The sequence below is a fragment of the Vidua macroura genome, chromosome 5 (assembly GCF_024509145.1).
Source record: "Vidua macroura isolate BioBank_ID:100142 chromosome 5, ASM2450914v1, whole genome shotgun sequence".
Classification (NCBI taxonomy): domain Eukaryota; kingdom Metazoa; phylum Chordata; class Aves; order Passeriformes; family Viduidae; genus Vidua; species Vidua macroura.
This window is the reverse complement of record NC_071575.1, coordinates 22712502-22734570: the sequence shown is the minus strand read 5'-3', so window position 1 is coordinate 22734570 and position 22069 is coordinate 22712502. Positions and strand designations below refer to the sequence as shown.

Genomic DNA, 22069 nt, shown 5'->3' with positions numbered 1-22069 from the left:
GGAACATCCTGTGTTGCTCAGCTCAAAGGCTGCTGTGCCTTTTATCAGGGTCAGGGGCTTCATTTCTGGTGGCAATATATCGTGGCAATCCTGGAGGATGTAAAGATGCTGGAAGACCAGTTAGAGGTGTGCATCAGTGCCAACAGATGCCATCACCCAAGAATTTTAGTGAATACTTTGCCTCTGCTTTGCGGGGTGGGGGAGGGGAATCCTATTGAAAAAGGAGAAACAAATAATAGCAACAAGGTTATGAAAATGGAAAAACAGTAATAAAAGAAGAGAAAATGATGCAGCTTAATGCACTCAAATCAGGATGACCAAATAACCTTGATTCCAGCAATGAGAAAAAGCTGCCTCACAAAACCAGGGGGTCAGAGGGAAATATTTTTAACAAAGCCTGGAGTGATGCCATAACTCTAAGGATTAATAATAGTAATGCCCAACATTTGAAAAGGATGAGAAATGATCCAAGGAAAATTCCAGGCTGTTAATGCAAGGCCTCTGAATGTTTTTTTCAAGCAAAGGCTGATTAAAGACATGTTGTTGAGGGGAAAATGGGATAAAATGTGACACAGATTTTCTAAAGATAGATCTTGCCCGGCTAATCTAATAACTTTTTTGATAAGATAACTGATTTTCTACCCCAAGGAAATTCAGTAGAATTTCATCTCTTTGGACTTGAGTGAAGATTTGATACAGTCCATGCAGGGATCTATTAAGACAAGAAGATAGGGGTTAGTAAGGAAATTGGAAATTGAGCAGGAGCTGGCTTTGGGTGAGGTGACAAGGGCTGCGTTGGCTGAGATGGGGTTGCAAGCAGAGACCTTCAGCTCTCATTCTTAAAAACTGGTATTTTTTAATTTTCAGAAAGGGTTTTGGCACAAATCATAGCAGTGTGCTCATGAAGTTAAAATTTGCTGATGCCACGATGCTGAGAGGCATTGTCCTGACAGAGGAAATTTGGGAAATCATCCAGGAAAAAGTGGATGACCTTGAGGGCTGGGATGGAATAAATGGGATGAAATGCAGTTTTCCACAAATGGAAATGCAGTTCTCCACAAATTGAAGGCAAATGTGTTTTTAAAATAAAAATATACAAACTGCAGTGTATATGTAACAAATACACTATATATGCATCTTAATATATACTATATTGAGAGCAGAGTTTTGGAAGGGTGGTAAAGGCTGTAGAGAGTATTTAATCTCAGAATGATTGTAAACCACAAAAGTGGATTTTTCCTCAGCCATGAAAAAAGCAAATACATTTTGAGTCTGCATTGGGAGAGGTATTTCCAGTACAAACAGAAAAGTATTGATGCCATGTGAAAGTGGTAGGAAGTGATGTGGCAGCACAAACCCTGTGTCCTGGGCAAAAAAATATTCCCTTTGGACCAGGTAGAAAGAAATAGGCTGGGGTGATTTGATTTTTTAACAGAATGTTCTCATGGAGACAAACACGAAGAAAGGGGCTCATTCAGCTGAGCAAAGTGTGTGCTGAGGGAATCTGTGGCTCTTCTCCAGAAATACATCAGGAGTAAACACTTTGCAAGGAAAAATGCACTATTTAAAGGTCAGCATGGACACAGAAGTATGTGAGTATTAGCAAGTCATGCTAAGCTCAGGTTGAAGGTGTAGAGGTACCCAAGCCTTGCTGCAGCACAGGACCAGGTTTATTAACCTCCCCCATGTGCTCCCTCAGCTGCTGCCATTCGCAGGCTCACCCAGCACTCTGAGCTGCATTTGCAGCGGTGGTCCAGAAAGATCTCTGGGCAAATGCAGGGTCTGAGTGCATTTGGAAAATCTGTCTTTAACTGAAAATCAGTCCTGATTTCCAATTTGCCTTGTTCTGGGAATACCTGTCTGCTTTTCTGTCTGGGACCATCCCTCTTAATGAAGGCTCTCTAGGAAAATGGATTGGATGGATTGGATTATCACTCTCAAAAGTAAATATTTTTGAACATCCTTGGCTCATTCAAGAGAGCTTTCTTAAAACCATGGAAAGGGGAAAATACAGTGATGTAAAGGGAAGATTTGTTATTTTGTTGTTTCAGAGCAGTCTATGCCATTTGCTGTGTCATCGTACTACTATATCACGTGTTCAATTCTAACTTCAAAGTGAAAGCAGAAGAGTTGCATTTAATGTTTTATTTATGGAAATCTTGTGCTTGTACTAAAGCACGGAAATATAAATGGACTTTAATAAATAAAGATTAGAAAGCAGAAAAAATATTTCCACTGCTCTTCCTTCTCTCTTAAAATCTGTTGAGTAAAGGGGCTGAGTTTCTGGAGAAAGAGAGTATAAAATTGCCAAGAAATTCTGCTATTGAATTAGATACAGCCACCTTCAAGTAGGATTGGTTGGTGTTTGCCTAGCTTCTTGAATGTCCTTGTTTTTCCCACAAATTTTCACTAATCTTTTAACACTAGCCATGGCTATTGCTGTAATTAGATACAAAAATGTGAGCAGTAGCAAACAAGCTACTTGACAAAATCCAGCAGTCCCTTGGGACAGATGGTGCCAGCAGATGAAGGAGATTTTATTACTTAGAGTTAGAGCATGGGTTTCTGAGGTGAATCTCAACCTGTCCTGCCAAATGTCTGCTTGCAGACAGCAGTAATAAAAAAAAAAATTTAAAGAGAAGGACCTTGGCCTCATGTTCTCCTTCACTTTTAGGGGGGAATACAGTTGCATTTTTAGGGGCTTTAGGATCCAGCCTTCTTTTTCCCATTACAAGCAATACCATTATTGCTGTCTCATATGCTCTGTCCCTTTATTGCATTCCTGAATATATTACATGCCCCTGTATTATATTTCTGGGTACAATAGTCAGGATTCAGATAACACACAGTTTCCCACTCATTGGTGAAGACTTGTGCTATCCATTTATATGAAAGATGAGTCTGTATGAAAACTTTCCTATGGCGCTGTGACCTTGTTCAAAATCTGAGCTCAGATTTAATTTTGAACACGGTTCCTGACCTATATACACAGAACTGGAGTATTAAGAGTGTTTTGAAATACAGATTTGGGTCTTGATTTGATAGTCGCATCACTTTTTTATTGTATTTTCCAGTATTTGTAACCAATTTATTCTCAGACCTTTGGCAAGAATATGAGGTTGGATAATAAACATTTGGAGTATTTTTTTCTTGTCTTAATTTAGCTCATGATTAAAGTAAATGGAGATACTCTATTTTCTGCAATATAAAGTAGTGCTCTTCATTACTTTGATCAACATGTTTGTGCCTACATTTTCTCCTCTCTCCAAAACTGAAAATGCAAATAATTGTCTCAATATAGTATTTATATTGCAGTTCTATTAATATCAGCATTATACTCCTTTGTAAAGCACCACGTTGGAAAAAAGAGTGCTCACAAATTTAAATCAAATTGTCTGCTGCTCCCACTCTTGCTGTTTGTGTCTGTAGTCTCACTGAAGAGCCCCAGGCAAGGAACAAGACCCTTTTGTGCTATGGGCTGTGCAGGCCAGATCAAAATGGTGATCCATGACCCCAAGAAATTCAGCATTGCAAATGCATGTATATTGCTGCCTAAAAGACAACTCCTTCCAGGCTCCCAACCAGCTGAACTATAATTTCTGACTCAAGATCTCATTCATATTTAGGACAAACTGGATAGATTCTACAAAGCTAAAAAAATGAACCTTATTAATAGATTATACTTTTTTTCAGTTGAAAGGGCTGGTGATGGAGTCCCAGGTGAACAAACAGGGTTCTGATGCTTGGCTATCAGTGCAGTGATCTGTTCATTTGAGCCGTGGGGAACGTTTGTCCTGCTGCTCATCACACACTGCACTCCATTTCTTTTGAATCAGCTGCGTCTACCAGTTACGATGGAAACACTTTGCCTTTGAATCATCCATTTTCCCAAATGTATTCAACCCATGAGTAACTTATTAAAGATCAGCACAGACTCTCTCTTAGCCAGTCGAGTGAAACTGAAAAAAAAAACAACATCCCTTGTGTTTAAAGCACTGCTGTAGAAGTGCTGCGTTATGTTTTTGTAATGTGAGTTTGGGAAAAGAAAAATAATTTGCTCTACTGCTAGGACCCATTACAAATGAAGATTATCTTTGACTCCTTTCAGAGGTTTGAGTACTTCAGAATATGATGCAGTGCCATGGTCACCATGCAGTGTTTGACAGTGACCATTTGCACATAATTAATGTTACCATGGCACTCCCCATATAAAGCCACAGTCCGTTTAATTATGTGCAGTGGCAACACTGTAATGATCTTGAAGATAACAGCTGTAGAGGCAGTATCTGTCAGGAATTAAAAGAGGACTTGGAGAAAATTGTATTGCATTGTGAGTTAAAAAGTGTGGTCACAATTTTACTGCAAATGTAAAATTGAAATTATTTCATTTGTTTCTAATTTTCCTTTTATTTTTAAAGGTAATTGTTGGCTTGCTTCACACTAGGGAAGGGAGGGAGTTGACAGGCTCTGTGATTGAATGAACCCCTAAATTGGAGGGGTGTTGAGCACAAGGCCTGTGATAAGTGTGCATTATTAATTCAAACATATTATTTCTCCATTCTGGGAATGGGAGCATTATGCAGTGGTGATGGTGCCAAGCAGCCTGCCCAGCCCCACAGGTTGCTAAATATGGAAGTTCAGAATGGACTGTGTCTTTAGAGAGGGGTTATCAGTCTCAGAGGATGTTGATCAGTCCTACCTTTGTCACTGTATCATCTCTGTGAGACCTCAAAGTTTCCCTGACCCAGCCAGCATCTGGTGTGGTGATGTCTTGAGACTGTCCCTAGGTAGAAGAGAAGCAGAAGAGCATTGGGCCTCCATGATCCTCTGTTCCTCCCATCAACCTTCCCAGCCCCTTTGATGAAAATGCACCTTTTCTGCAGGGTGAGGTCTTGGGGAAAGGATGACCTGTGTGAATGCTGATGGCTGGCAGACTCTGGCAACAAACCAGGGTAGCCTTGGAGGGGACATCTTGCTGTTGGGCTGGTGTCAGCCTCCTGTGCACTTGGAAAGATCACAAAGACATTTTGGCAAAAGCTGACAGTGCAGCTGGGGAGGGCTCCAGCTCTGCGTGCATGTATGCTCTGTTCCCTTGCTGAGCAGGCACAGTTTCACAACTCTAAAACCTGACCCTGTATATTTAGCTGACTTCACTTGTTCCCCATCAGCCTTGTATTTCAAGCTTTTTCCCATCCCTTTCCCACCTCTTCAGAGCTTGTCAGTATGTTTGCTTCAGTCCAAAGTGAAAGAGTCTTGAGTGAGTCAAGCCTGGGAGTATATTTGATTACTTTTTTTTTATCTTGCATTCTTTAATGTTTGTGATTCTGGATGGTGTCCATGATGGAGCAGTGTTCCCTTACGCAGTGTAAGATGGAGCAGACACCCTCTGCTTCTTTTTGGAATCAGTATTATGCAGTGAATGCTAAGAAAGAGAACCTGGGAGAAAATGCAGTGCTGTGTTGCCTTAGGTTTGATTTTTGATGGGTTTGGGTTTTTTTTTTAATTTTCCAGTTTTCATTTTGAAATGTGACAGCTCGGTCTGTCTGCCGTGCAATCCTCCCAGCTGGCCTTCTCCAGTGTTAAAAGTGATGCTGTGCTTCTCTATTTGTACTTGTAGTTCCTGATCATTTTTTGATGTCTCTTGACTGCTTTTTATCAGTACATGTTGAATTTCTTTTTTCTTAACTCATTCATCTCTCTGTCTTTTTGAGATGTTGCTTTCTCTCCTCATGCTCTTCTTCTTTCCTTTGTGTCATGCTCCTGTTCTAATAAACTCACCAGTTTGATCACTATCTAGTTTATTAGTCAACATATGGTAATACTCACAGTGATCCTGCTTGGGGTATAAAAAAGGCAGTAGGCCACTGTCAGTGGTACTAAGTTGTGGTTTCTTGTTTTGTGGAACTTGGTCTAGCTCAGACTTTGTCAGCGCTGGTGTCCTACCCGCTGTGCAGGCACTTCTCTGCATCCACGTTATTGTTGCACTGTTTTTACAGCTGTAGCCCTTGGACCAAGACACTTATCCCCCCAACTGACTGAGGAGTATTGATTTGCTGATACTAAATATCAACAGGAATTTATGGCTCTCCTTCCTTGACTATAGTAAGCAGGTGAACTGATGCACTTTCAGGAGACCAGAGCCAATTCATGGAGGAGTTCTTGATGATTTTCGAACCCATGCCAGAGTAGAGATCTGGGGAGCCCATACAAGCTAGGTGAGATAGGTCCTTGTTCTTTTTTCCTCCTTTCTATGGGTGTGCAATGCAAGTCAAAGTTTGGCTTTTTTTTGAAAAGGAGATGATCAACTATCATTTTCATGCAGCTGGGCTGACATCAGTGGAGCTCTGTCAGACAGAGTCTGACCCATTTTATTCAGTATATGTTACATACCTCAGTACAAACGATGAAGCAGTGAATTAACACAGGCAGTGATTCATAGCAGCAGACACCTCTGCAGAGGATGTCTAGATCTTTCCTTAGCGGCACTTTGCTGAGGAACCACCTTGTTTTCAGCCCAAAATCATCTGGGAATGCCATCTGCCGATGGGAGGTCTCTCCTCCATGCACCAACCCCACCCCCCCACCCCCCCACCCCCGCTAAATTCTGAACATGCTTTATCTTTGCCATGCCATAAAGGAGGGCACAGATGATCTCCAGCATCTCATGCTATGGGGGTAACAAGCACCAAATGTTGCTGTAGCTCTTGTGTCAGAAATGTGCCATGTGGTGTGAATGCATTTAGCCTCGATTGCTCCCATGGATCTCAGTGTCAGTGAGCTCAGCCCTGCATATGTCTGTGCTGGTTTTGCTTTTTACTTAAACTCAGTCAGAAACTACTGCAGAAAACCCAGCCTTGTTGTGTGTTGCTTTCTTCCTCTCTGCTGTGGGCACATTGCTGGTGCAGAATCTGTTATTGCTGTTGCAGTGTGTTTGTTGTGACTGAGTGTTGTGCATTAATCTTGCAGCATCCTGTGGTGATAGAACGTCATCCCCTGAGTGGTGATACTCCAGGCATACCTTTTTTTTTGCATTCTTAGGACATGAACTTTTTTTATCAGTCAAAACCCAAACTGAGCAGTAGAATGAACATCAACAAAACATCTGGTGTCCTCCAGACTGGATGTGGCCCAGCACAGCAGAGAGCAAGTCTGAGATCGGATGCCGGTTTCAAACCTGTAGAAGCTTTGATCAAAACACTTTGTATTTTGCATTTCACTTTCCTTCCTCTGTTGAAAGAGGAAGAGCAGCAGCTATTGCTACATGCCACTGCTTCTATATAAATATATTTGTGCATAGTGCTGTTAAATATTAAGCAGTGTTATATATTTTATAAAGGTCTGATAAAGCACTTTGAAGAAGAAATTTAAATGATAGTGATATGCTGTTTCTTCTATTTTTCTTTTGATTTGCTGGGTTTTTTTACATATGAAATAGAAAAACAAATATTTGATGTATGCTTGACTTTTTCACTTTTCATCTCTATTTTGTTTTTCCTTCAAAAGTAGCCCCTCATTTTCTGACCTAGGATTTTTGCAGATTTGAAGAGGTGTTTTACCAAACAGTCCTTTTATCCAAGTTCACACCAAAAGCACTGTGGATTTGGACTCCACCCTCTGCCCCAGACACTCCTCAGCATGAAAGAAAATCAAATCTGTCTTTTAGCAAGATGAAACCAACTTGGATAAACATTAGATCTGAATTGCCTGGCTCTCTCTGGAGCTGTAGAGTCACAACTTGGCTAAATAACTCCTAGCCCTTCTTTCATTTGAAATGAATATCAGTTCACAGTTTGAAGATCTTTTGAATAAGACCTTAAAAGAATGACATCTTGTCTGTTAGACACAGCCAGCAAGGATTTGTGGTGTTTTGCCATGACTACCTGGTGAGATTGCCTGCTCCTCAGTTGTATAGTGGTCTTATGTACATGTGGCCCTGCTTGGACCAGGTGCCCTCCGGAAGTTCTGCTCAACCTCAACCAGCCTATGATTCTGTGACTTGCACTTTGTGTTCCAAAAAAGCTTCCCTGTTACTGGGACTATGCTGATAAGATCCTTGAAGGTGTTTGGAGTGACATTATTTTCTCCTTGGTGTCTTGTCAACGATTATACATTCATTTGATGTAAGTTCAAAGCTTACTGAAGTCATTGAAAGTTTTCAGGCATCAGGGGAACTGGATAACCTTGCCATGCAGAGACAAAAGTTGTGGTGAGAATGTATTGTGCATTGCTTAAACAGGGAAACAAAATCAAATGAAAGCTGTGCTATTTTCCTCCAGTTTCTATTGAAATTTATAAGTTATCCCATGAAAGATAGACCAAGGGCAGTCTCCCATTAGCTTGCATTATAATTTCCCATTCAGCATTTCCCTTGCACATGCAGGTCAAAGGAGAATGGATGCATGCATGACCTAAATCCTTCAAAACCAGGGCACAGTATTATTTTCCTGGGGAGGTCTGTCCTCTGGTTGTCCTCTGAGGGAGTTGGTTTCTCACCCCTGCAGGATCGACGACTGTTTCTGTGCCTCTCGGAAGCTGGATGCAGTTGCCACCGAGGCCAAGTTCAAGCAAGACCTGGGTTTCCGGATGCTCAACTGCGGCCGGACGGATCTGGTTAAGCAAGCCATATCCTTGCTGGGGCCGGATGGGATCAACAGCATGAGCGAGCAGGTAATGGGATAGACATTCACAGGAGCAGCTGTGGAATGGGAGAGGTTTGTCTGCTTGTCACAGGAAATGAGCCCCAGCTTTCAGCTCTACATAGACAGGACCTTAATGCTTCCCCTTTGTTGAGTTAAAGCACTGCCAGGTGAACTTCCACATTAAGTGAGGTCATTTTGAGTTGTATTGGTTTGCCAGTACTGAGGTGACTCAGCATGAGGGCGACTGCATCCCCTGAAATCTTTTTAACAGTGAACTGCGTCGAGTGAAGACAGAGGAAGATCCCAAGAGAGCTTAGTGTTGAGCTAAATACTTAAAACTGCTTCAGTGCTGTGAAACAGGGCTTTGTGAGGTGAGCAGTCTTGCACTGCACACAGCTCTGGGATCTGTCAGCACTTCATGTGCATCACCCAGCCTGTCAGTAAATGGTTAATTGCTGGTGCTCTTTAATGGATTTCAGTCCAGTTCGAAGGGACGTCACAGACGTGAAAGTATCTCTGCAGTTACCCCTCCACTGGTCATTGTGGCCAACATCCACCAGCTGAAGAGCCTAAATTTCCTTGGAGTTGCACCTGGTGAGGCTGGTGGTTGTGCATGGGGATAAAGCTGCCCTCTGCAGCTACCTACTGGCACCTGTCTGGACTGTGATGCTCACCAAGGTGGTTCCCCCTTCCCAGAGGGAAATGATGGCTATGAATACTAACCTTTCCTTTTGAAATAGAGTCCTCTGACCCTTCTGGTGCCCCTGATGAAAGTTTGTCGCTGCGTGTTCCCAGAGCTGTGGCATCATTTTTGACAGGAGCCAGGTGGCTGCCACCTCTCAGGTGGTCATGTGGGACAAGAGCTGGACTGTTCATGGGTTTAGGTCTTCTGAGATGAAAGCTGTTCCAGGAATGTGAATTATATTGCTGTTCAGTAGCTTCAGTCTGAGTCAGTATTGTGGATTCATCTGAGAAAAGCTTTAGGAGAGGAAAATACTTCCTAAAAAAAAAAAAAATACACTATCAGACTGCTCATTCCGAGGTTCATACTTTCTAAAATTATTGTTATTTTAAGTTAGTCTGAACCTGGAAACTTCTCACAGCATATTTCCTCTGTCCTCCAGGATGAAAACTGGGAACACTCTGGCTTGATTCATCAAAGTGCCTAATCATATGCTTAACTCTGAACACATGCTTTTACATCCTATTTGAGTGAAAGTTAAGCCTGGGCTTAAATGTTTTGCTGGATCAAATGTCCCACATCTCGCAGGATCCCACATCTTGCAGGACAGAGCCCTAAGTCATACAAAGCTGAAAGAAAGACAGTAATTTCATATTTTGCCAAAAGCCAAATGCCCTTTGTGTTGATTGTACACATTGTTACTGTGTTGCTGTGTGTGCTTCGAACACTAATGATGGGCTCATTAAAAATCCATTCCTGCCACGTGCAGAGAGGGGATGAGTGGTGCTGCAGCACAAGGCTGAGCTACAGGGCAAGCCTGGGGGGACTGGCAGAGGCAAAAGCAACAGGGACAGCAGTGAAGGGGAGGTTAAAATCCTCATTAACTCTTTAAAACCCTGACACTGCAGCATGACATTCTGGGCTCCCTTTAGTCAGTGTTAAGTCCTCATTCAGCTGCAGCAGGGTCAGGACATCTTGCATGGTTCCCAGGCTGAGCTTTTGCTCCGGATGTCGCCACAGGACTCCTCACTGTGGCTGCCCACGTGCAGTGTCTTGCAGGAGGAGCCCCAGCACCGGGTTTTCAGATTCTTTTCTACAGATCTGATTAGACCCCTTGTGCTCAATGAACACTTGACTTATTTATCCAGTGATGCCACTTACAGAAACTGAAAAACCAGCTGAAGGAACATGTATTTAATTTTAAGCTGCTACCCCATCTTCATGTTTCAAGGCCCAAGCACAATTATTTTGCAATTTGTGTGGTCCCGTTTGTTCCCATAGTGTTTACTGACTGCCAGAGGAAATGCTTTGCCACTGGCTGTGGCTGAAATCCTTTCAAATTCTCTTTGCAAATAGCTTCAAGTCACCCAAGAACTCTCCTTGCCTAGGGTGAACTTATTTTTTCTCAACAATGGCATGAGGCCCCAAGTGCTTATTCCATGAGTACACTGCAGATTGGATCCTGTGAAATGCTCAATGTCTTTCAGGGAGGATCTAAGGACCTTGCAGAGATAAGCATTAATTTATATTGTCTCTTCAGGAGCAGCCTTTCCATACCTAAGGACCCACTACCTTTAGCCCTTCATACAAACAAGAAAACTGGGGTAGTTCAGCAAAAAGAGTGGTGCTGGGCTCTTGCTAGGAAGAGCAGTGTCACAGCTCTGTATCTGGCCAAGACAGGTACCTCCAGTTTCCCTTCACAGCAGCATTTGGGTTAAAGAGCAAATGGACTGTGGTCTGACAGCAGATTTACTGGGGGACCTCAAGGCAGGCTGTAAACATGCATCAGAGGTAGCTGCTTGCTTCAGGAGATTTACTGCAAAGCAAGTGGTGGCTGTTGGTCAGCACCCCTCACTGTATTTAATAAGCAGCTTTTGCTGTTATAATTTGCAGTAGGTTTAATAATTTTTGCGGTAGGTTTAATAAATTCATCTGGACTCATTACCACAGCCACAGCAGTACTTCCCTTAAGGGAAATAGTGATCAGGCATAGCAGGTATTTCAGATTAATACAAATTGCATTGTGGTGATTCTGTAGTGAAGGGTTACTTAATCTACTTTTTCTCCAAGCAGGACCACGTTTTCCTAGAGCCAGCAACTTGCAACAAAGCTGTCTAGCATTTCATTTAAAATTAAGTCCATGTTTGCTAGGGAGTGCTATACAAAGCCTTGACATTTCCAGCCCCTTACAGTATCTGTGTTGAAAAAGCTGTGCTCAAATCTGACTGATCTTAAAAGGAGCTTGAGATGTTTTAAAGGCTCTTTCAGGAATTGAAAAGTTAGATTTTAAGACACTCTGATCATAGAAAACTGAATAGAATTCTTGTCTTTCTAAAATACCAGTGGTTGCTTTGGTGAAAGCGTGTCTCTGCTGGGGCCCCCAAGACAAAAGTGCTCAGTTTAGTATACGATCGAGGTGAGACTGCCAACCTAGTTTCACTCACCATGCTGAATGAAGACAACATGAAAAATACAAGCAGTAAGCACAAGTGACAATAAAAATGGAGATTTTTACAAAAATGTTTGACTTTTGCTACTCTGAGGGGCATGTTTGTAACAGAAGTAATGGCTTTCATTAAATACATGCTGTTAGTCTTGATGATATATACTTAAATAATTGCTTTTAAAAACCAAAGAGAGTTCTGTGTTAAATCTGTCAATTCCTTTGTTTTTTAACTCCACAAAATGACTAGGGCATGACTCCACTGATGTATGCTTGTGTCAGGGGTGATGAGGCTATGGTGCAGATGCTGCTAGATGCTGGAGCAGATCTGAATGCTGAGGTGAGGACTTTTTGTTGGTTGTATCTTTTTTCTGTTGTTTGTTTACATCTTAAACTACCCCCTGAAACTGTAGCGGAGTGAAAATCTCAAGAATGAAAAAGAAAACAAATCTGTTTTATCCGGGATTGGGACCACTTGAAATGCACAGTGAAATCAAATGGCATTTATGTTAACACTGGGATTCACTGCACAGGAGGGGTCCAGTCATTGGACTTAGCCCACAGGTAATAGTGATTTAGTTGTGTTTGCACACTGCAAATGAATACAGGCATTAATTGGCACTAGCCCTGATCACAGCTCTAATGCTACTAGAAGGACTCACTTAATCTCAGCTGACTTTAAATGAAGAAGGTGAAAGAAACATCCATCTGGTAACTTGCCAAAGCTCAGCATTTCTATGCATATGGATGTTCCAAGTAAGCACCCCCAGCACACAAGAGCCGTATAGGTTCCATTGTTTTGTTTTACAAAGTGCCTTGGGCTAAAAACTGTTGGATGTGAGGCTTGAAGCTTCCAGAATATGTCTCATTGATGAATGCATATCACAAAATCAGACAATCTGTCCACCAAACAGATTGTTGTCCAACTCAGTGCAATGCAGGTATGTACCTTTTTAAAGAGCCATTTGAAAATTCATGAAGAGTTATTTGTTAATTATTCCAGTTTCAATTTGTTGAGGTCATGAGTAAATTAAGCTGTCTGCTTCACTTATCTGTGTTCCATCTGTTCTGTTTGGACTTGAGCGAGCTGATAAATTGGAGTCACTGTTTCAGACAGACGTTTTGCACTTTTAAAAAGTCCAATTTAAAAAGTAGACATGGATGTCACCAGTAGGAGACTGACAGTGTTACTACCATGGCGTGGAATCAGCTGGTGATTTCAGTTCCCCAGAGTCAAGCACACCACCCTCAAAGCTGGCAGTAACTGAACAATTGAACCGCTAGTCAGACCAAAGACTGGATGGGCAGGGAGGCTGATCTCTTCCTTAACCCTGCCTTGTGGCTCAGATGTGAGGTGGCATTATTTGGTTCCTAGGACAAATTTTCATTAGGAGCAGTCCTCCCGATTGCTCCAGTAATCTTCCAGACTTGAATCAAATGCAAATTTAAACAATTTTGTCTTCCTGAAACTGCTGACATATGAGAGAACAGCTCCAGTGAGGAATGTGAACCTCCCCAGTTCACTGCTGTAGAGTGTTTGCTCTAAAATCAAATGAAAACACTTTTGGACAAGAACTGTGAATAATTACGGCGTGCAGTTATACGATGATTTGTGCACACCACAACCAACTGTGCAAATTGGGCAATTATGGCAAAAAAAAGGCAAATCAACCATGAACAAAAATAAATTCTCTGTCAGGTGCTGCGTAATTTTCTCCCTTTCACTTTGCAAATATGTTTCCAAAAGTAGCCTCAAATGCTGGGCACCTCCCTCTTTTGATTGCCCACCCTTAGTGAAAATGGACTCATTTCCAGATGTGCTGAGAAGCTGCAGTTTGCTCTGTACTCAGTGGGACCTATAGCCGCTCAGTCAGTCTCATCCTTAAAAGCTTATCCAGGCACAGGTCTTTTGCCAACACTGTGCTGGAGAGAACTCTGACTTGGGAAAAAAAAAAAATCCCAAACAAAAACCCCAAGAAAACACAACAAAACAAAAAGGAGCAAAGGAGTTTAAATGACTTAATTTTCTTTGCTGCTTTCCGTGGACTGCCCCGAACAGTGGAACCATGCTTGAGGAGGAGCTGAATGCATTCGCTGAACCTGCCCATCCTTCCCCTCTGCTGCTCTTGCTCCATATCCCAAACCCCAAGGCTTGAGCTGCTCAATCCTCTTCCTTCTGACCCAGCTCTGCTCCTAAGGAGCCCTATGTCCTTGTTCAGAGGCCAGCACACTCCCTGTGGTGCCCTTTGAGCTCTCTCTTTGGCAAATCTGGGTGGTAACAGCCAGGTGCTGGTGCAGATCTGGCAAGCTGTGGGATCTGCACAGGGTATTCAGACTTCGCCCTCATCCCTGTCCTTGGGACTGAGGGCCTGCATCTAGCAAAATGCTGCATGTGGTGCTTGGAAATGTGAGCTGCTTCTGGAACTGGATATTTAATGACTGGCCCTGCTCCCCTGTATGGATTAAAGTACTTCAGACAAGGTAGTGAAAGCAGAGCTGGCTGGTGAGACACAGAGATGGTGCATCTTTTACTCTGATTTTAGTCCTCCTCTGAAGATCAATAACAGGATTTTGAATTGTAGTGTCACACTCCATCTGAGTGTGCAGCCTTGGATTGCAAATGTTCATTAGATTCTACCAGCTCTGTGAACCTCATCAATATTAATACCCCCATCTTTAAGACAGGGAAACTGAAGCAAAGAATGGTTGTTAATCTTCTCCAATGTCTACATTAGAGGCACCAGGCAATAAGGCATAGAAAATGGAAGGAGCAACCCGAAGAATAGCATTTTGTTTTCTAAGGATATAGTTTGCATCTCTTTCAACTGTTACCACCCAGCACTTTTAGCTCAAATCAGACAGGAGAAGGCAGTAAAAAGGAGATTTTCATAAACATTTCTGAAGTGACACTCTGCCCCATCACTTTTCAAACTTTTTTTTTTCCCTCTGGTGAGAGAGGAGGAGCCTGGAAGAATGCCTGCAAACTCCAGGGTAGGGCTTGTGATGTGTCTTTCATGACAGCAGTGACAAAAGTACTGATTTGAGTGCAAAGAAATTTGGCTGGGCCTGGAGCAATCCCAAGACCCAGGGCTGTTGGTACATGGCCTGGTGAAGTTAGTGGGAGTGGTCCTTAACTGTGTCCTGATCCATCCTTACTTCCCCAGTGTGTGCTGTTGTAACCAGCTGTGGATGTTTTGCCCTTGTGCAAAAGAATCTGGTGGCCAGTGGTTTAGATGGAGCTACAGTAGTTGGTAAAAGACTTCATTTGGTAAGAACTCAAATCAAGCTGTCAAATCAGCATGAACAGTTTTAATTTTGAGAAAAATTTTGCAGGAAAAAAATGAAGCCAATCATTTTATAAAGCACCTTTCCCAGGTTTTCTGTTTCACTTACTCCCTCACATGCCTGGCTTTCAGGCAGGTTGAATTTTGTTACATATAGCTCTTTAAAAAAATAACTTTAATTTGTTTATAGGTTGTCAGTACTGCTCATAAATACCCATCCGTCCACCCTGAGACCCGCCATTGGACAGCTCTGACATTTGCTGTGTTGCATGGACATATTCCTGTAGTTCAGGTATTATTGTATTTCCCTACCTGCATCTCATTTTTTTTTTTTCTCCTCTTCAGTTCTAATTACATTCATCTCAAACCAGCATCCTCTTGTCATACTCATATTGGTTACTTCTGCTTCTTCAAGAGTGTACTGATACATGATAGACTTACAAAGTGAATATGGTGTTCAAACCTTAACCAATATGAGGCTTAAACAGGACAATTTTAAAGCAAAGTTGCACCAAAGAAAGTCTGACAACTCCTTGTGCTCCTTCCTGACCACTTGTTTTATATGTTTGTTTATTCATTCATTGCACTTTCTTACACTGTAATATTCTAGCAAACACAAAACCGCTGCCTTGGTGGGAGAGGGGTGGACAGCAGCCCTCGTGCTGCTCGAGAGGGGGAGAATCCCTCACTCTCCTTACCCTATCCAGGTGTCACGTGGGATGTGCTGGTTCCGTGCTTTGGCATCTCAAAAGTTGAGAAGGTTTATTCTTCAAAACAGCTGTGTCTGTGACACACTCAAGCACCAAAACTTTGAAGGCCTTAAGACAGAAATGGCCAAGAGCGGGCTGGAGCACAGGCTCCATCCTGCTCTCCTTGGCCACTTTTGTTTTCAGCATTGCTGCTACTTACGTGGAAGTGTCCCTGATGGAGACCACAGCTTTTGGACTCATTGCTGCAATTGGTTCTTAAGAACTGCCTTTCTTTTGGCCATGTCTTCATATAAAAGATGGAGACAATTGAAATGTGATCCATTTTTGGATGGTGCTGGCCTTCTAGAAGACCATGAAGGAAGGATGCTTGTCGGGCTAACTTTCTTCCATCTCCAGTGCATTACTTCCTAACACTGACCTTACCTCATTTCCCATTCAAAAACACTGGGTTACACTTTTTTGGCTCTGAAATTGGACGCTGGTGCTTCTGGAGTTTGGCAGCGTAAAATGAGCGAAAAAAGGAATGAATTTGCCTCTGTGAAACGATGGGCAGAATTTGCATGTCATGTATCTCCATTGTATCTGGTTTGCAGATAACAAGAAGCATTAGATTCTCATTTGTCACTGTTCATGAACTCTGAAGACTGTGATACCCCCAGTTGCTCTAAATGGTGAATTTTCTTTCTAGCTATTGCTGGATGCTGGAGCAAAAGTAGAAGGTTCCTTAGAGCATGGAGAGGAAAATTACTCTGAAACTCCTTTACAGCTGGCAGCAGCTGCTGGTAAGGACTTTCTTTCTCCTCCCATTGTAACAATTCCTCAGCTGGGATCTGTGGTTTAGTTGAGCAAATACTGGATTTTAAAAGGAGTAAAAATGCATCTCTTGCCTTGCAGGAAATTTTGAACTGGTCAGTTTGCTGTTGGAGCGAGGAGCTGACCCCATGATAGGAACAATGTACAGGAATGGCATTTCCATGACTCCACAAGGTGACATGAACTCTTTCAGTCAGGCTGCTGCACATGGACACAGGTAGAGTAGGAGCAAGTCTAGTGGCATCCTTCAAGTGCTACTTTTTTGCCTGGGCATCCAGTTTGAGCAGATGGGTGAAATTTCTGCATGAACAATTGAACATGCCACCAACTGAGCAGAGATGTAAGGCTTTCTGCAAGCATGTGAATTAAACCAGTTGGTGGTACAAGCTGTGTTTTGATTTTTGATGTTAAAAAAAAAAAAAAGGAAGGGGACTTCTTGTGGTGTGTTCAATGCAGTGGTTGTTAAATGGCAGCTGATGTGACAGCAGAAAGGAATGTCAAAAACATTCCTTCTGAATTTCTTGATATTTTTCTCAGGTTTGAGTGAATTGTGTCTCTACTGCTGCAGCCTTAATTTTGTTGAAAATATTTTTTGCATCTATGTTTACTGTAAAGTCCTGTGTGTCTTAATGTTGTTTGTATGCTGCAAATTTTAAAAAAAAAGAACTACTGAGATGAGCACCTGGCATGCATGACCTTGCAACACTCAGGAGTTGACTGCAGTGTAATGAATTAGTATCATGATCTTCACACTCCTACTTTTCTGATTGTAGCCATCCAGAGGAACATAGATACAGGTTAGAGACAGTACCTACCGTGTGTTTGCTTAGAGACGAGCTGCCAGTCTAACAACACGCTCACGGCACGTCAGGGCGGGTTCAACAGCTCTGTCCATCTGCAGCCTGCGAGGGATCCCTGGCACAGACAGGACACTTTGGGTGTTGAAGTCACCCGGTGTGAATGGGAGCCACAGGCCCGAGGAGAACCTGGGGCGCTCTGTGGCTTGGCTGCTGGCTGTCCACGTCACAAACTCTAACTCTTGTGTTCCTACCTGTATATCACAAACACACACCTTCTTCCTTCCCTCTCTGCCTGAAATTTGTTTGGAACACATCATGCTGCAATGTAAGTGGGGGCAGGGGGCACACTGGCATACAAGTAGAGTGGGCTGGGAGCCAGCCTGGTTTCTCTTCTCACAGCTGCAAAACTAGGGGAAACTACTGAGGTTGATGAGGTTATGCTGGTGTGAACCTGAGGGCACAAAGTCTCTGACTTTGGGCTTTGTTATTTGATGCCCCAGCTGGATCAGTGACTTTGTAGAGCAGTCCCAGCTGTGCTTGAACCTGCCCTGACTGGCCTTGTTGAATGTCTAGCTGCTCTAGCTTTCCCAAACTGCTTTGAGTGTGAGTGTTGGTGCTTTCAGTAGCTCCAGGCAGCTCCCTTCTCAGGTGGCTGCCATGGTGGGAGTTCCAAGAGCTTGTCCAGAGGTACCTTGGCCTTCCCTGGCTGCTGAAGAAGTCTTGAGTCACATTTAGCTCATCTTTGTTCCCACAAGATGCCGCCACTCATGCGACATCTGTGCGGTTTGTGTCACGACAGCAGTGACTTGCAGGCGTGTCCCAGGCAGTGCAGGTGGGCTAGCAGGAGCTGTGCTTGCCTTAGGTCTGCTCTCAGCTGGTTCTGCCATTAGCTGGAGTAATTTCTTGGGTAGGTGTCCTAATTTGACGCATCACAGCAAGTAAGCCCAGTGCAGTGAAAGCCTGGCCACTGACTCTGCTCTCCCTTTCCTCTCCTCTCCTGCCCCCTCTCTCGCTCTCTGTCATGCTGTGATGACAGGAATGTTTTCCGCAAGCTGCTTGCTCAGCCGGAGAAGGAGAAGAGCGATATCCTGTCCCTGGAGGAGATCCTGGCCGAGGGCACGGACTTGCCCGACTCGGCGGCAGCTCCGCTCTGCGCCAGCCGCAACAGCAAGGCCAAGCTGAAGGCCCTGAAGGAGGCCATGTACCACAGCGCCGAGCACGGCTACGTGGACGTCACCATCGACATCCGGAGCATAGGTCAGTCCTGGGCTCCTTCACCTGCTTTGGCCAGGGAAGGACCACTGTGAGAAACATGTCCCTCTTGAGGGACTGTTGCTTAAACTGGCCACGGTCACATCTTCCTCAACTCTTTTGGAATAGAAGGTGGTGGCAGATCTGACGTGTTCCCAGCCCATTCTAGCTCCACAGCACTCCCTGTTCAGGGGCCAGTGGCTTCTTTCTGCAGGACACAGTGGTGTCCACCAGGAGCCATGTGCACTGCTGCATGACAGAGTGTAGGTAAGGCTCCGGGGCACTGTTCAGCTGTCATGGGCCACCTCCATCTGCTTCTCTTTTGCACTCTGCTTTAAAGCAGTCCACCATTAAAACAGCTTTATTTTCTGAGACTCCAAAGGCAGGAGCAGGGAGCTGACTCCTTGGCATGCCAGCTCTGCCACTGAACATCATACCAGCTCTCTGTGAAGTTGTTTCTGCCTGTGGGTAGGGTGGTTGTGTGACGCAGATGGAAATCGATCTGGACTGTGTGTTTACCATCCCCATTCATCTGTTCACAGAGAAAGAGAGACCCAAGTGCCTGGTGTGCCTCTGCCTGGGGCAGTGCTCCAGCCCTGGGGCCATGGGATATGGGTCAGAGTGTGCAGTGGGCTGTGCAGGCAAAGATCTGGAGATGAATGAGAGGAGAGTGGCAGGGGTGCTCTGCAGGCATTGAACATTTTCTGACATGGAAGGAAAAACTTTCACTTGCCAAACACCAAGCTTCTATTTCCTTCCACTCCATTCTGTAAGAGCAGAAAGTAGGTCACATCCAGCCTCATGCCTGCAGAGGTACATTAGCTCCATGTGCTTTCTTGCTCAGTGCATGGGAGCAGTTCCCTTTAACTTCCTGGAGAGTGGTTTCTGCCATGACAAGCTGCTTGAAAGGGCTGATCTGCTTAACTCGCTCAGTGCTGTTTAGGGAAAATACTAATGATCAGGAGAGGACATGGGGTATCACTTAAAGCAAGTTTTAATCTGAAGACCACCAATTTGAATCCAGGTAGGTAGTGACCAAAATCAGGTTTTTTCACCATTTAATGGCTCTCCAGGGCCACATTCAAACAAATGAGCTAGTGTAAATCTAGTTTCCAAAAAGCTTTTGCAACGCAGAACACCACAGCAATTACCACAAATTGGTAGTCTCAGCAGAGAAGCTGAAGGTTAGATGAGCAGAGAGACCACAGTCTTCTCTTAGCATTTAGAGGAAAGCCTCTGTGCATTAGCTCTGGGATGTACTGATAACCGTCAGCCTTCTCAATTAGGGATAAATGGGAATTTGATTTCTTGAATGATTTGGCAGCTTTCGCTTAAAATCTTAATATCAGTAAAGGTAAAAGAGCAGAAGGGCATGTCCTTCCCTGGAGCTGGGAATGAGCTGTGTCCTCTGTCTGCAGGTGTTCCCTGGACGCTGCACACGTGGCTGGAGTCTCTGCGCACGTCCTTCCAGCAGCACCGCCGGCCCCTCATCCAGTGCTTGCTGAAGGAGTTCAAGTCCATTCAGGAAGAGGAGTACACTGAGGAGCTCATCACACAAGGGTTGCCTCTGATGTTTGAGATACTGAAGGCCAGCAAGGTAGGATGAAATAGTGTGTTTTAAAGGAAATCAGCCTTATTCCCATTCATTGTGACATGAAAGCTCGCAATATTATTTTTGAACAGCTCTCCCAAAGGTTGTTTAGACTGCACAGGGTTATTATTATCTGTATTAAGTATCTCGGGTTTTTTCACTGTGGAAGCATGGCTTATAAACACACAGACTAATCACTGCTCCCACTAGAACAGCCTGATAACAGGTGCTAACAGTAAGCTGGAGAGACAGCAAAAGCTGGTACATAGTGGTGAAATTAAAGTCAAAAAGGTCATGGCAGTGTGGCAAGAGATGTTGATAATCAAACCAACCCAAAGAGTAATTTCACTCAGCTTGTTTTACAGAACCGTACAACAAAGCTCATATTCATATTTACTTTCAATTTCTTTAGCCTGTCATGACTTTCTCTTCCCTTCATGTGGGATTTGGACTCTTAAGCTTGTATGGAGACTGGTTTCTACAAGCAAAGAAAAGGATAATTTTTTCAACATTTCTTTGTGTATGTTTGTACTTGCAGGTTCCCCTGATTTATTTTTTCAGCTGACTTTTTTTAGCCAAGAAAATCAGACTCACAAAACCTTTCCAAGGAGGTACCATTGGGTATGCAAGTATAGTGGCAAAAGGGATGATCATTTGGCTGGCAAGGAGAGGGAAATTTTGTACCTAGTGAAGAATTTAAACCTTCTTATAACCAATAGTCTTCTCTACTGGTCCCCCTGAGAGTCAGTCACTCCCAAGGAATGCCCAGTCACTGTCTACTGTTACCAGGAAACCATTGTAGTGATGAAAAGCATCAAAATTATTTGATTTGTGTTCTTTTTCCTCGTGCTCCACAACACATGTTGGTATGGCCTTCTAATTGTTAAACTGAAAGTAACTTTTATCACCCAACTCTGTGTGTGACAGCAAGGAGCAAATAATTTTTAGCAATAGCTTAAATAATGTGAATAGGGGAGAGATTCTGGTGTAAGTACTCAATACTAAATATTCCAGACATGGTATAGCTAATGATGGCCTACATTGATTTATTTCTTGTATCTTGCTGCAAAAGCAGGCTTGGACTAGAGTCCTGAGCAAATCCTGCATATTTGGTCCAGCATTGTTCTGATTTTTGCTCCCATGAGCCTTGCCTTTGCAATTAGTTTGTATTGGATGAATATTTATGGAGAATATTCTGAGATGGGTTTAGGAAATTGTTCCGAATCCTAGGATTTATAGATTCCTTGTTCTGTACTCACTTGGGTTAATGTATGTTCATCCAGAAACTACCAGCAAAGAGCTGTTTGGTTTGAAAGTTGATATGAAACTAATAATATTGAAAACTTAACAGAGAATAAGTTTAGGCCTTGTAATCTAGGATGAGGGGTGACTTTAATTGCTTTTCTCCTGGGTGGCTGAAGCCAAGGCCAGCAATCATCATTAGAATAAATTGTTTGCATAGGATTATATCTTTGGTACGTCTACATCTTCCATGGTCTATTGTAGAAGACTTGGGGAAAAAATAAGACTGCTACCTTCTGCTTTGGGTTCACTTAGAAACCTAAAAATATGGAGGGGCAAAATAACTGAAGTATCACAAAAACCCCTACACAATGAAGAAGAAATCTGTGCTGGTCTTTATGCCTGCCTCTGGGCCTGGGGGAACTGCCTGTCTTCATGCATATTCAGAAACACACACTCACACAGTGTTTCGTAGTCTTAGAAAAAATAATTAATCATTCTGGGACGCTGTAAGGGTTTACAAATTGTCTGCAAACATTATGAATTATTGTGGTGGTCTTGTCCAAATGTCCTCTTACAAAGCTCTCCCAGACAGAAATGAGGAAAAAGACTAT

General features: G+C 43.2%; 1 protein-coding gene across 1 annotated transcript in view; it reads left to right on the top strand.

Annotated features, from left to right (window-relative positions):
* Positions 1-22069, top strand: part of ABTB3 (ankyrin repeat and BTB domain containing 3) — a 164549-nt gene that overhangs the window by 121956 nt on the left and 20524 nt on the right. Inside the window, exons 5-11 of the mRNA XM_053978867.1 lie at positions 8502-8667; positions 12015-12104; positions 15239-15340; positions 16447-16540; positions 16653-16788; positions 18408-18628; positions 20041-20219. Of these exons, the coding sequence (XP_053834842.1) occupies positions 8502-8667; positions 12015-12104; positions 15239-15340; positions 16447-16540; positions 16653-16788; positions 18408-18628; positions 20041-20219 (988 nt within the window). The remainder of the gene's footprint in view (positions 1-8501; positions 8668-12014; positions 12105-15238; positions 15341-16446; positions 16541-16652; positions 16789-18407; positions 18629-20040; positions 20220-22069) is intronic.